We start from the raw sequence: 13870 nt of genomic DNA, 5'->3' as shown, positions 1-13870 counted from the left end.
CATCGTCTTCCAGGCAGCGCTGCCACCGCTGACTTAAAGGCACCTAATCCTAATCCTAACCCTAACCTTAACCCATGCCTAACCCTAGTGCCTTTCAGGCACGCTGCCTTTAAGACAACATTGGGGGCATAAAACACCAAGAAACTGGCGAAGCGCCTGTGGGACCCAGGTCATTTCCCGATCCCACCCCATCTCTTCCACTTGCTTTCCGTCAGCCTCTTTACTGTCCTATTTAATAAAGGCAAAAATATACTTTTAAGAGGGGGCTGCACACCCATGTGCCTGTCTCATAGTATTGAAGTCAAACCAGATTCCAGATCTGGATCCATGTAGGTGGATCATGACCCTGGTGACATGATGACCCTCTACCTGAAGACTGGGGCGGTAGTTTTGAAGTTATTTGAGTGGATACAGGGATGGATGGATAGACAGAAGGATGTAGCCTGTTGGGGGCAAGGATAAAGTTTTGATGACTAGTTGAACTCAAAAATCAAGGGTAATCTAACTCTGAAATCCTGTTAGGCCTAAGACCTGCAGAGTGCCTTTCAGAACTAGTGTTGTTTGAATATAAAGTGCATCATTAGGGTTAGGGTTAATCATCGATTGCCATTCTCAGACATTGTCATTGCTCCATTTTGAATCAATGGTGGTAGTACCTCACTCTGAACTCGTGAGGTCGCTGTTGCCCACAGATGAATTTGCCATAGCCAAATGTGCTGTACAAATTCTTCCCGAAAGTTTATGTTTACTCCTAATACCTAACCTAAGCATAACAGTTCACTGCAAGTAGCCTGTATGTTGGGTTTGATCATATTTGACTGTAGCATATTACTATTTGTATTTCATACAAACCTGAGGTGTTTTCACAATGTCTCACTGTGGATGAATAGATTGCAGTACCTATCTTTCACACGGCCAAAGCCCATCCTGTCTGCTGTCCTACAAGCCTGTCACACAGAGCTCCTTAATCTGATTCACTTTTGCTCAAGAGTTCCTCACTTTCCCCTGGATACCTCCGTGTTTCCCTGCCTGCCCAGACTCGCTACTTCAATCTTGTTGGAGCAGGTGACAGATAAATGCAGAGATGGTTTTAGGTCGATTATCTTGCGCATTATTTAATGCCATGAAATGTAATGTTCTTTTAGGTAAAGGGCCTTTTTAACATGCAATGCTTGTGGCAATTATATTTAGGCATATGCAAAATGTGCATATGTAATACATACATGCGTAAATATATAAATGTTTAATTACTTTGACATCTGGTTTGTAAGGTGGAAATGTATGAAACAAATCTGACATGTTCTCATGGAATATGTTTTAAAGATTGTAGCCTATATACTGCCATAACAACTTGCTCCAGAATACATAAATATTTTTTTTGTATTTGTAGGATTTGTGGATTAGCTGTTTATTACACTATATTGACTGACTCCTAGCTTCATATGCTTTACCTTCAGGCGACAGTTGCTGTGGTTGCAAAACATTTATTGTTATGATATTAACTAGAATGGCAAGTTCAGCTGCTTGATTGAGATTGTCCTTTTCATTGCCTTTAGTTCTTTAAAAAACATTTTAGCTAAAACAGGATTGAACTGTAATGGGTAGGTTAATGCTTAATTTCTTTATCTTTTTTAATGTGCTTTGAGTTTTCTTATGTCATTCATGAATTTTAGTTCCTGGCAGGAATAGCAGAATATTAAATTGGTCAAAAGACTATATCATCCTAATTTTAATTTATTTAATTCAATTTATAAGAGTTGAAATAGTTCTGGAGTGAGCTAGAGAAGTACCTATGGCTACTTCAGGCCCCAGGTCAAAGCTCAATCACATTTTACTCCATGTCCACTTAATACCATTGGAGGTTATCAAAAACACATTAGTGCTTGGCCTATAAAGAGATTTCCTCAAGGTGTGATGGTGTAAAGCTGCTGAACTGCAGTCCCTGTGAGTTCCATAAGCTGATAATGCAAAGGAGGGAGACTTGCACGTGCTCTGGCGCCATATGGCTTTCTAAAGCCTCCCGGACACCGAAGGTCACCACAAAAACTTTAGGGTTCAGGGTCCTTCTTCGGCGCTAAATGCTTATTCTGTAATACAGGAAAATGAATATACAGCAGATATGCAAAATGTAATTGTTATATTGTGAAATTATGTTAGCATAAAAAATCAAATGTTTTTAAGTTCTGTACTGCTCCTGAACATCATGAGGCATAACTGTGTTGAATGCATATCTGATTTATTCGTTTCAGGCAAGCATAAGCAAGACAGGTATTTCGTTTATCACCTGCAAGCTAGTTTCTACCTGACAGAAATCACAGCTGCCCTGGCTGATTCTTACTGTGTGTCAAATTGAATACGAGGACGTGACAGATACTTAAAGACACTATGAAAATGATCATGTGTTGTGTACAATATAAATGCTGACAGACAAAACATTTTTTAAATAATCTTTATTGGCCAACTGAATGGACATCTGACTTAAAGATCAGTTCTTCTCTGTTGTGTAAAAAAGAAAGAGAAAACCATATCAAAGGTCTTTCATACTTTTGGAAAATATATGAAATATAAATAATTAACAAAAAGGTAAAAGTACACAGTGATTCTTTACAGAACTTAAATAGAAAAAATAAGAACATGACATTTTGTCAACATGAACTGAGAATATTACAACTGAGCACAACTAAATGTGTTTACATTTACAAGATTTTAAAGGTTCAGTCAACATAAACTCTGCTTGGTATTTACAAGAAGTGGAGAAAACCTTAGGAATAAAATAGTCAATATGACTGAAGGGGGAAAACTCCACTAAAATGAGATGGAGTTGTAGCTGAAATACAGATAAACAGTAGACTAGACAACAATTACAGCTGCTATATATAAGGACCAGAAAAGCCATGTGTGCACAATTTAACAACTAAAGCTATCTTACTCTTATATGCCTTTTGATAAGCTGTGATGCTGTGATGCTGTATCGTTCTACATTGTCTTTTGATAATGCCATTACATAACTAATGCCTCCAACAGAGGTAACACAATCTCTATCCGATTGTGTTCATGTTTGGTCCATACAATTGGGTCCTTGAACGGCCCTTGTTAATATTTGCTCTCTGTAAATGGGTTGCCATCTATCAGTGCTAAGGGGCTTTCATAGCGCCCCTCATACCAGATCCGTCTTAACATGTGGAAAATGTTAAAAGATGCTTGCAATATGCAAACATGCCGGTACATGCTTAACTCAAGCACATCTAGTACTCTGTAACCTGGATGGCTCTCTCCTGCTCAGAGACAGTGATTTGATACTGTATCAGCTTCAACACACCCTGTTCTTGCTTTTAATACTTCAAATTAATGTCTATTGAAAAGTTTCACTGTGAAATGGTGTGGACACTTAACAGAAATCTCTGAATTTAGCACCTTTTTTCTTAAGAACCAAAATTTGGACTTAACTATTTGGATCACTGCAAAATGTGACTTATTTTAAACAATGTCTCAGTAGTGCATGACTCTTTTGTTCAACATCTCGCTTTAAGCCACTCCACACACTCTAAGATTTGTTCTCGATCTCAGAGGGTGCAATCATCATCGTTGTTGTTTTAAGAGGATAGTAGCGGCCGCGCCAAGTCTTCCAGAACACTCCCTGTTTCCTCTGGTGTCTCTGCTTGGGTGGTGGGGTAACAAAGTACCTGCCATTCAGGTTGGAGTGACCACAGTTGCTAAACCACCACCCGCCTGGAACAAAAACACAATCACACTCGTGTTAGGGCATGTGGATAGCTTTTTGAAAAACCCAGTGAACTGGCACCAAAACAGTACACTGAACTCTTGACACATTGACAGCTTACCAGAAAGGTGCTTAGCACAGTTGATGTCGCTTTTCTGGTCATTATCTTTGTCGCGGGTGGAGAAGGGCAAGCCGGTAGGGTCATTAGCGAGCGCACTCTCCAGATTCTTGGAGGCATTGTCCAGGATGTGCAGCGAGTAGTGGCTCTCTTCCCCGCTCAGACGGAAGGGGTACTTGATGGTCTCCAGCTCATCCCTCCAGTCGCTGAGCTGGACCTTGAGGATGTAGTTTCCATCTTTTGACAATGAATGCATCTTCTCTAGGCCAAGCCAGAATTCACCTGAGAAAGACAGAATAAAAATGTATCAAGGGTGTTAATGCAAAGCTGTTATACACTAACTTATTGGAGCTTTGAGCAAGATAAGATTAATCCTTTAATTGAATTCAGGGAACAGGCGATTAAATCCTTCAATAACATTAGGCATAGGGATTTGGCAGGGATTTCTGCCAAGCCCACTCTACTGGGATTGGCCTGATCTTCATCTCTTAAAGCCTGATGTCTGAGATCCACAGCCTGTGTAGCCTGCCAGCAACTATTTCTTATTTAAACTTCACTGCTAAGAGCTTTCCAAACATGTACATCATGTATATGCCCTTAGCACGGGAGGAACTTCTGGGTCACCTATTTCACTGTAGTTTCTAGCGCTTCTAGCAATATTTTTTTTGCCTGTTTGTTTTACAAATCCAAATGTGACATTTACCATTGAGGTTTCCAAAGCCACTTTGGTAGGCCTGCCAGAGCTGATCAAAATCTACAGAGCCATCCTGCCGCCTCTGGATGACTGTCCACCCCCCATCTGCAGAACAGAAAAAAACAGGCAAAGAGATTAGTAAAGAATTAGTTTCAGTTCACTGTCATAGATGAGTTCAGTAAAAACATGCCTCCTATGGCATGCCTCCATATAATGAGTAGGCTACAGTTTGTATGAGGTCCTTGACGCACCTGCTGTCATTTCACAGAAAACATCAAAAGGTTCAGACTGCAAAGGCTTGATTGTGTAAACTCCAGTGCTTGTCTCCCCTCTCAGAAAAAGTTCATGACAGTCAGAGGCCATATCTGTAAAACAGAAGAAACAAAAACATTTGTTAAAAAGTGCTGACTTTATTATCTAAACACACCATTGCTTGCTGTACTTTTGGGGCTTTTTAAAGGTTTAAAGATACAGCCAGAAGCTACTGCCACTGCATGGAAAAGAGTTGCCGGCTAACTTGTTTTCCCTTCCTTGGAAAAAGGAACACAGCTACTATTAGTTTAAATTTAAGTAGATTAAAACATTTTTATTTTGGTTATCTTATCACTTTTGGTTGTTGTGTAAATACCACATAATCACCTCTCATGCAACTCATGCCATGCCCAATTTAGATAAACAAAGATGTGTTTGGAGGAGACTGACAAGACCAAAGGGAAACTGATAACCTGTCCAGCCTGTCCTGTTTAGGCTTGTTGAGTCACTTAGGCTTTATTTTGAGCTTATTTTTTGCCTAATAAAGGAAAGATACCCTGGAGGGGGGTTACTGAATTCTGTCCGTAAACATAACCTTTCTCCCAGTTCCCAAGATTTGTCTCAGCTGCTATTGATTACACAGGCCTCAGCAAACACCCTCCTCTCTCCTCTGTCTCCCTGCCCCCACAAAAGACTCACGCCTGCTTCACGTGGACAGAATGTAGGCTCCAACGCTGGGGTGCATGGCCATCGCATGCTCACAGGCCACCCGAGCCGCACCACAGCCCTCAAGGGCAAATGGCTGCCTTGTGCCAAATGAATGTTTTGGGCACTCCAAGTGCCTGTGTATTAATAAATGAGGGTAACTCTAAGTGTGTTGAGAGAAGCTGAGACAGAGCATGTACTAATTGTCTCTCAGCTAAAAAAGTACTGTAGGCCTACTCTACAGAGAGCAATCTAATGATGTCTGTTGTTTTCAGACTATATTGACTTGTCTACTCACAAAAACTTGGGACATTTTGATGCCAAATGAGTTTGCTTTTTAAACCAAAAAGGAGACTTTTTATCTGGGTGTTGACTTAAATGAACAAATGAAGAATTCTAAATAATTTAGAATCTAGGCTAACCGGTTGTATAGGCCTGAGGGCCTGCGCTGCTCAAGCAGCACACTTTAGTCAGTGAAGGAAAGAGGGAGGGGGGATATATGAAGAGAGACAGAGCTGGGCGGAGAGACGTCTGCCTCTGACAGATCTAGGGTAAAGGTTGTGAGTTTTTTTTAAGGAGGTGACCATGCTTTTCTTTGTGAAGTGATTACAGCTGTCTTTTAAACAGCAAAAAAAAATGTCTGTACAGAGTTCACATTCCTGAAATAGGGTATTTTCTCCTCTAAGTGAGGTTAACTGGCTGTGAGCCAGAGTGGAAAACGCTATAGAACATAGCATTCTAGATTTGGTCCTTACTCCCTACCCCCATCCTTTCTGTCAGATTTACAACAAATCCTTCTGTTCTTTGGGTCTGTTTGTGACCCTGACTTAACACTCAAGTCTTAATGAACTGTCACCCAGTTGGCTAGCGTCCAGGGAGACTGTTTCTCTTGCTACATTCTTTATACCCAGTGATGTCAAAACTTGCCAAGAGGGGCTAAACTGTGTTCTGTTGGATGACTGTTCAGTTTTCTCATTACAACTCAGTTTAGACAGGGTTACCTTTCACCCAGTACTGACCAATTGCTTAGGCAATGACGATTTCTACGTTTCGGATTCAAACACGCCACATTGTGAGTAAACTGAATATAGGCTAATATAACTACATAATAGTTTCTTTTTATAATAGTTTTTTTTAAGCATTGACTCATGATTTCATGTTTTACAGAAAAGTCAAAAAGACCAAATTAGTCTTATTTTTTCCCAGTTGAATTCAGGCCTACACTAAACCAACGCACACTTTGTGCCTACACTCTGTAAGTAAACTCAGGGTAATCGTAAAATTTACCACAGCAGTTTACTTGGAAGAAGTCCTATTTAGCAGTTCAGTGCAATAAGTCTACATTTAAGCTACAAGATAAAAAACAACAACAGCTGAGCATTAGGCTACTGCAAAAATTACATGATGACCATCTCCCCGTCAAACTCACTTTGTGGTGAATCGTGTTGTTCGATGCTGCCGTTTTGAGGGATGACATCGCCTTTCCGCTTCAGAAATGACTGCATGTTATTCTGTATCTGAAAAAGACGAAAAGTTTTAGTGCCCTGAGAAAAACATAATAATGCTAGTCTAGCCGTGACAGTAATTTTGTAAAGCTAATTGTATCGGTGTCGTTAGCTACCTGATTTTGAAGAGTTCGAATACGGATGTTCTGCTTGTCCAGTTTTTCCTGCTGTTGTTTTATTCTGTCTACGAGCTCATCTATCCGCCGGTTCTGAGCCTCCAACATCCACTGGAACAAACAGAGAGACATGTAAGGCAACGTACATTTGTGAGTCATTAAATAACTCTTACATAAATTCCCAATGGGCTTCTCCAATTACATTCAGATAGCCTAGAATTCTATGCGTCCCTTTTTTCCAGAAACTTTTTTTCAATACAGAAGAATGAATAGGTTAACCCCAGGGCCCAGTTACATTACAGGGCCATATAAACTCAGTGTAGCCTACCAGAACGACATAAGTAGTGCAGTCGCCCACTCTTTGTTCAAAATTGAACTGAAACCTTTGCGAATGTGTATTACTATGGCGAAGGTCAGAGTTCAATGAAATAAGATAACTTGAATCTCTTTCACATGTTTCACATTCGTTCCGTGCTTTGTCTAGCAGTGATGGCGTCCTTGCACGTACAGCACGCCTCAAGTAGCCTGCAATTGCAACACACCCACCATGCTTTTTATATGCTGCTATCTCCAGGCCAGTGTAACTTAACACCAAGGTAGACCTCTAAATCTTTAAAGCTTGCTTATATCTAATTATAAACAGGCAACTAATCAGAACAGATCTGTACACCATTTGATATAGAAACTGAAAAGCACTTTTAAAATGTGTTGCTACCACAGATGCAAACACTATGTGAACATGACCAAGGAATCACAAAATGATAAACCACTAACCATGCCCAGAAACGTTTAGTTAGAGGAAAGCAGTCTCTTGAACTACCTGGATGGTCCGTGCATCAGTGGAGTTGCCACTGGCGCCCTGCAACCCCTCTCCTTGCAGCACATTATTCATTTTCTCCTCCAGCTGGCTCATCCTCTCGTGGACCCTCTGTTTCTCTGTCAGCAGTTCATCAGCCTTCTCTCGCAGCTCTGATGAGACGTTAAGGACCTGGCTCTCTCTTTCCTCCAGACCTTCGGTCCTTGCTCTCAGCACCTTGTTGTCCTCCTGCAGCCGTAGGGTCAGCTTGCCCAGGTCAGTGACCGTGCCGTTGAAAGACTTCAGCTTGGCAGTGATGTCTCTCACCTGGAGCTTGGTCTTGTCCACATGCTCTTTGAGCCCCTGGCCCAGCTGCAGTAGCCCGTGCGCCAGCACATTCACATCGTCCCACGCGGCATACTGGACCCTCTTCTCCTTTCCAGCTGACCCCTTCCTCTCGAATGGGAAGCCTGACCCAGTAGTTGCAAGGAGGGCAGTGCAGAGCAACAAGTTGGTGACTGTGACCTTCATCTTGTGTTCCTGCTAGTTGTCTTTGGCATGTAGGAAATGGTACCACAGAGGTCCACCTACTATGTGCAACAGATTCAAGAGAGTCAGCTTAGACAGTGAATGGCCACTCACCCAATATATAGGCTGGGATCTGCAGCTGGCTAATCTGATTGGTCCCCACCCAAAAAAGGGGTGTGTTAACCACTCAGGTTTCTCTTCCCTCTGGCCGTTGACTCTCTTCAGGCACCACGGAGCAGGGACAATGATGTAACAATGAGACCAGTTTTAATCTCTTCAATACTTTAATGATAAGAGTAGTGTTGATAATCCAATGTATTTTAGTAATGATATGACATCATATTTGAGTATATTAAGATTAGCTTTCAATAAATATAAAATCAGAGGTTTTGTGAAGGGTAAACGTAACATGTTAATTACTGTATAAGGTAGGGTTTTTACTACACTTTAATACACTTTTGGCTTATACACCTCTTTTCTTTAAGCACATATTATTACAGGGCTGTAACAGTGTGATTCAGTGTGATTCTTTTGTATCATCTGAGATTGAATTATTTTCGTTTTAAAATGCAAAGGTAGGCCGTGTAGTCATGCAGTAATTGTTGGAGGGGTCACTAAAAAAGAAGGCCTTGTCGTGAGTGACGGGGAGAACGTGACCTGGCTGAATGCATTGGCCTGAGGTGATCTGTTCTGCAGCACAGAGTGAGGAGCACTGTGAGAATTAGGGGAAAGTTCACACACAGAAAGGGCTGTGTTCTCTCTCTCAGCGGCACTTCCCAAAGACCAGACTTAACAGACTTCTGAAGAACACACACTGTGGTGGGTATGCACGACTTTCTCCTTGAAATCCTTCCATTTGAGTTCACATGATGGACAGGTCACCTTGAGCAACTTCCTTTTATAACATTTTACTCTAGTAGTCTGCTTTTTTTTTAACCATTTTATCTAATCTAATGCCAAAATGGTTATTTTAAGGACATGGGAATCCCTGGGGAACTTGTTCCCCTTAGACTGTTTATTTCAAGAAAAAATGCTAAATAAAGTAATAATCAAACATTCATTAATGTGTGATCTGTAAAAAGATTAATTCTATTTGTCCCATCTCCAACGTTTCCACAGAGAAGAGATGTTTTACTTCTATATGATAGTCTGGTTACAGAAGAAAAGGAATTTGGGGACCTTTGTTTCATGGATGGATGCTGAGTGGGCGTAGGGGACTTGGGGTTCAGAGGACAGAACATAGTATGCTCTTGTGGGGGTGAAAGTGGTCCCTCTGTACCCCACCGCATCTGGGATGAACTTTATCTCCCCACAGGGATTAGTGCACTGATCATCCATGTCGGCCAGGGAGCCACATGTGAAATAGTTTAAAGCTGTCAGAAGAGAGGCATATTCTAAAAGCGTTTAGCCATAATGTTTGGAGTGAAGTGGTCCTGAAGTCTTGTCTAAACATGTGCTTACCAATTACCACTGGATTGCCGATTGGAACCTACACGAGAATGACTTCATCTGTACGCTATGGAGTTGAGCTTCTTTTAGTTTTCCACTGGAAGCTAGAGAGCTGACCAACACACTTATTTCTTTAGGAATTGATTAAAAATTAAAACTTTAATGCGTACCTTAAGCTATGAATTATATGTTTACATTTATTATTATTACATCTCTTGTATTTCTGTGTATGGATATGTTCTATCTTCAAAAATCACAAATTTGATAAAAGATTGAAATCTCAGTGGTCATTTAAAAAGGAGAGTAATTTGAACTATATTCATATTAATCATATTACCTATAAATCTGTCTTTTTTACTGAATCTAGCAGTAGCAAGTCACATTTCTGTCTTCTTTCTGTAGTGGAGAAAAGCATATTTCCATTGACAACATTCCACTGGTTTCCTGGCAAGTTATGAATTCTTAGCTCTTTAGAATCCAAAAAACAGTTACATCCCGAGGAATGAAAATCGGGTATTTTTTTTGTTTGTTTTACTGGAACCATAGGAACAGCTGTATTCTCATCTCAGTCATGGACGTTTTCCCAGAAGAGTGACCTTTTACCTACATTCCCAATGCATTACATCTGCATCACACAGTATAGCCTTTAGTGATGCCGAAACAATGGCTGTAACTTCATAAGTATAGCCTGATATAGTTTCCTACCCATATGTACACTATTCTCAATGGGCCTGTAATCCTTTTTAATGCCCCATTACTCCTCATTACTCAAAGACGTTTAATCTAAAACCAGTATGGAATGTTTGACTGGTGATTTTCTGGCATTCAGGTGATCTTAATGTCTTTTTTTCTTTTAATCCCTCTCTCTTTTTTAAAAGCAGCATAATGTAATGAAGAGGTCTTTGGGCAGTCAGATGAAGCCTCAGTGCCCAGGTTGTATGGGCTCATGTTCCGTAAAAGAGGACTGATTTGTCTCCGGATAATGTGGTTTCTGAAGCAGCAATGGGACTGTTCTATCCGGCTGGCTTTAACAGCTGAATGGACCGGGGGAATGGGCAGCTGATCAGAAAACATTCTGATCTCTGGTATGGACTGGGAACATGGAAGGCCTCATTACAAAACAAAAAAAAGGTTCTCAAGGGCGTTACAGCTCATTTTGACACTATACTGAATATTGTTTGTAAATGGTTTATTGGAGCATGCTGGTGTGCCAAATTTGCCACTGGAATTTTAGCTCTTTATTGAGGGCAAGAACCACTGTGATTTCGTAAAGTAAAGAAAATGTACAGATATTAATCACTCCTTGTCAATCCAATTAGCACATCTATCACATACAGACCCTACAGATGGGGATGTGACTGGCCTCTACTGCCACCCTGTGGCCATGACAAGAATGTTGTGTTGCAGTGTATTTCAGTGCGGTCCCCTGAAGGCTCATCAGTGTACACCCCTCTGCATTAGCCTCTAGGTCCACAATCCCAGGCACTGGACCTAACTGTTCACATGTCTCCACAGAGCAGCCAGAGGTTTGCAGGGCAGGGTTTCCTGTTGAGAGCAACTTAAGTGCAACACTGGTGGAAATGGCCTGGATTCCTTTACGTAGTGGATGGCTCCTGAGAGAGTTGTCCTCAGGAACAACTTGATTTTTAATGATGCTATTGTCCTGTGTTTCCTTTCTGCGTGTGTGTTTCTAAACACTCACCCATTTTCTCTTCTTCCAGTGCTGCTGCCTTCACGTGCGTCAGTGAAACATAAATAACTGTAGAGAGACCTTGCAAGAACTACAGACAAGTGGTCTTTCTACAGGAACATGTTTTTTAAACATCATTTGCTGTATGGGAATTCCGATGGTGTATGGGAATTCTGCAGTTTATAGAAAAGATGTAAATGGAGTCCATTACTCATATGGCAAAAATGTGTTTACTGCTGGTACCTCCATCTCACAGACACTGGACTGGTATTAACCCACCATTTTTGTCAGAATGACCCATAAGTGGTTTGGGGAAGAAACTCAATTTATGGGTTAAATTAAGCAACCTAGTGTATAAAGTTACTTTAACCCAACCCGAGGTCGGTCCAATAGTGACCCGCCACCTGGGCTATAGTGTTGACCCAATTTAGGATTGTTTCCAACACAGCATTTTAAGTGAACCCACTGCCAACACTAAGCTTGTGTGAACTTTCCCTGCTAATGCTTAATGTGATTTTAGTCAGTCATCCTGACACTGATTGATAAAGACACTCAAGGTCTCAGGATGTTGGCAACCAAAGAGTCATTTTAGGCATGTAGAGCAACAGCTGGCCCTCCACTTTTTGTTGTCGGAGGTTCAGGTTTCAAGATTCAAGGTGCTGTTAAACAAATCATACGTGTGTTTTTTTTGTCTTGATAAGAGAGCAGATGACAGATTGTAACTCGAGAGGTCATGTCAGCTAAGAATATAGCTGGGACAGGCATCCACTTCAGAATTCCACCCAGGGCCTATACCTGTGATGCCACTGCTGTGGAGACCAGCAGCCACATTCCTCTTTCTGAACATGTTTTTGCAGATCCATGCTCACGTAGCACAAGGAATGGTTGTAGGCAGGGAGCGTATTTCTTCTGCACATGTGCCTGAGAGTATGGAAACCACAGCTGTACTCACAAGCAAACTGAAGGTCATGCACATGGAGTTCAATCTCCTTAGATGAAACGAGTCCATCAGTTACTTCCTATTCTTACATGTTTTGCAGTAGTCAGCAGGACTAGAAATCTTTAGAAGTTTACAGTCATAACCAGACGCATATGTTTGAAGAACATTAGCCATCATGTACACATTATTGTGTGCATTTGAATCCTGTGATATGTGATGTAGCTCACAGGTCCTTTGTCCTCGTTAATGTTTCCAAAGCATTCTGTCTGCTAATACATACTCATATTTACTTATTTATTTATCTATTCAATATGGTAGTTGGTTAGCACCAAGTTCTTATTTCATTCTCCTCATGTTCCCATGTTGTGTGAATGACAAATAAAGTACTGTATCTATCTATCTATCTATCTATCTATCTATTTTATCACTAGTTCAAAGTAACCGTGAGTTTGGGTTTCTACAGTTTATCACTAAATGTATTCCCTATTATCTGATTTACTCGTTGTAGTGGGTGCATAGGAAGTTGACTACACAAAGTGTTGATTAACTGTAATAGTGTATGACTGGGTCCGAGCCGCTTGAAGAGCCAAGTGTATGGACGCCATGAGACTTTATGAGCGTGCAGACAGCAGACAGGACTGTGATTAACAATTCAACAGAGATGGCAACAGATTAGAATCACTGTAGTGAATCACTGTAGGCTGTACCTTCAATCCTGTACTTTCATTGCTTAACCAAAGTGTTTATTGGTGAAATATGTTTTTTCAGCTTTATATAAAATAAATGATGTCACCCTACACCTAACCTCATTTGGCCTGGGCGAACTCAGACAAATTTGTTAGGAAAATCGAATTTGCTCTGCAGATCTCTCTGGAGACCTCAACATTGAAGTGGATTTCTAAATCACCATAAACCCAAGAACCAATCACAACCACTTATCCGGCATTGGACCACCTTACACTGTACTCTACAGAGGAGTGCAGTTAGCAGCGCTGTTCAACTCCTGTTGGCTGTGCTGATGGCACCAGTGTTAAATGACATGGATGTGTATTTTGAATATTGAGTAAACAACTGCATTTGAAACCTTCCTTCAGATGTGTTTGATGTTCTTCCAAAAAGATTAGGTAAGAGTTTAATGTACCAATTTAGGTTTATTTTCACTGTCATGCCCCTTGGAAATCGAATGTGAATGAAAGGTCCCCAGACCCAGGTTTTAAGGACTCGTGACTTGACTTGGACTTGGGGCAGCGATGACTCGGACTTGGACTTGTGCACTGCATTCGGACTCGTAAATGGAGTCTAATTGTTTTTTTTCCCCCTCATCACTAGTGTCACTAGCTTTTCCCTAAATATTTC

The 13870-nt window shown here is 41.0% G+C and overlaps 1 protein-coding gene across 1 annotated transcript; it reads right to left on the bottom strand.

The window, feature by feature from the left end:
• Positions 1-2219: 2219 nt before the first annotated feature.
• On the bottom strand, positions 2220-8542 carry angptl4 (angiopoietin-like 4). The gene is made up of 7 exons (XM_048260905.1): positions 7932-8542; positions 7112-7222; positions 6920-7007; positions 4785-4898; positions 4543-4638; positions 3843-4121; positions 2220-3729 (listed from the first exon to the last, which is right to left on the bottom strand). The coding sequence occupies exons 1-7, from the start codon at positions 8436-8438 to the stop codon at positions 3545-3547; spliced, it is 1380 nt and encodes a 459-aa protein (XP_048116862.1). The 5' UTR covers positions 8439-8542; the 3' UTR covers positions 2220-3544.
• Positions 8543-13870: the final 5328 nt, after the last annotated feature.

The sequence above is a fragment of the Alosa alosa genome, chromosome 1 (genome assembly GCF_017589495.1).
Source record: "Alosa alosa isolate M-15738 ecotype Scorff River chromosome 1, AALO_Geno_1.1, whole genome shotgun sequence".
In the NCBI taxonomy this organism is placed as follows: domain Eukaryota; kingdom Metazoa; phylum Chordata; class Actinopteri; order Clupeiformes; family Clupeidae; genus Alosa; species Alosa alosa.
This window is presented reverse-complemented; position numbering and strand designations above follow the sequence as displayed.

Bases quoted from the DNA above. Each gene is read 5' to 3' on its own strand.
- angptl4 (XM_048260905.1), bottom strand. From the start codon at position 8,438: ATGAAGGTCACAGTCACCAACTTGTTGCTCTGCACTGCCCTCCTTGCA. The intron at 7,223-7,931 runs GTAGTTCAAGAG...TGTTTGTTCCAG, and splicing joins CTGATGCACGGACCATCCAG to TGGATGTTGGAGGCTCAGAA. The intron at 3,730-3,842 runs GTAAGCTGTCAA...TTTTTGTTCCAG, and splicing joins CTGTGCTAAGCACCTTTCTG to GCGGGTGGTGGTTTAGCAAC.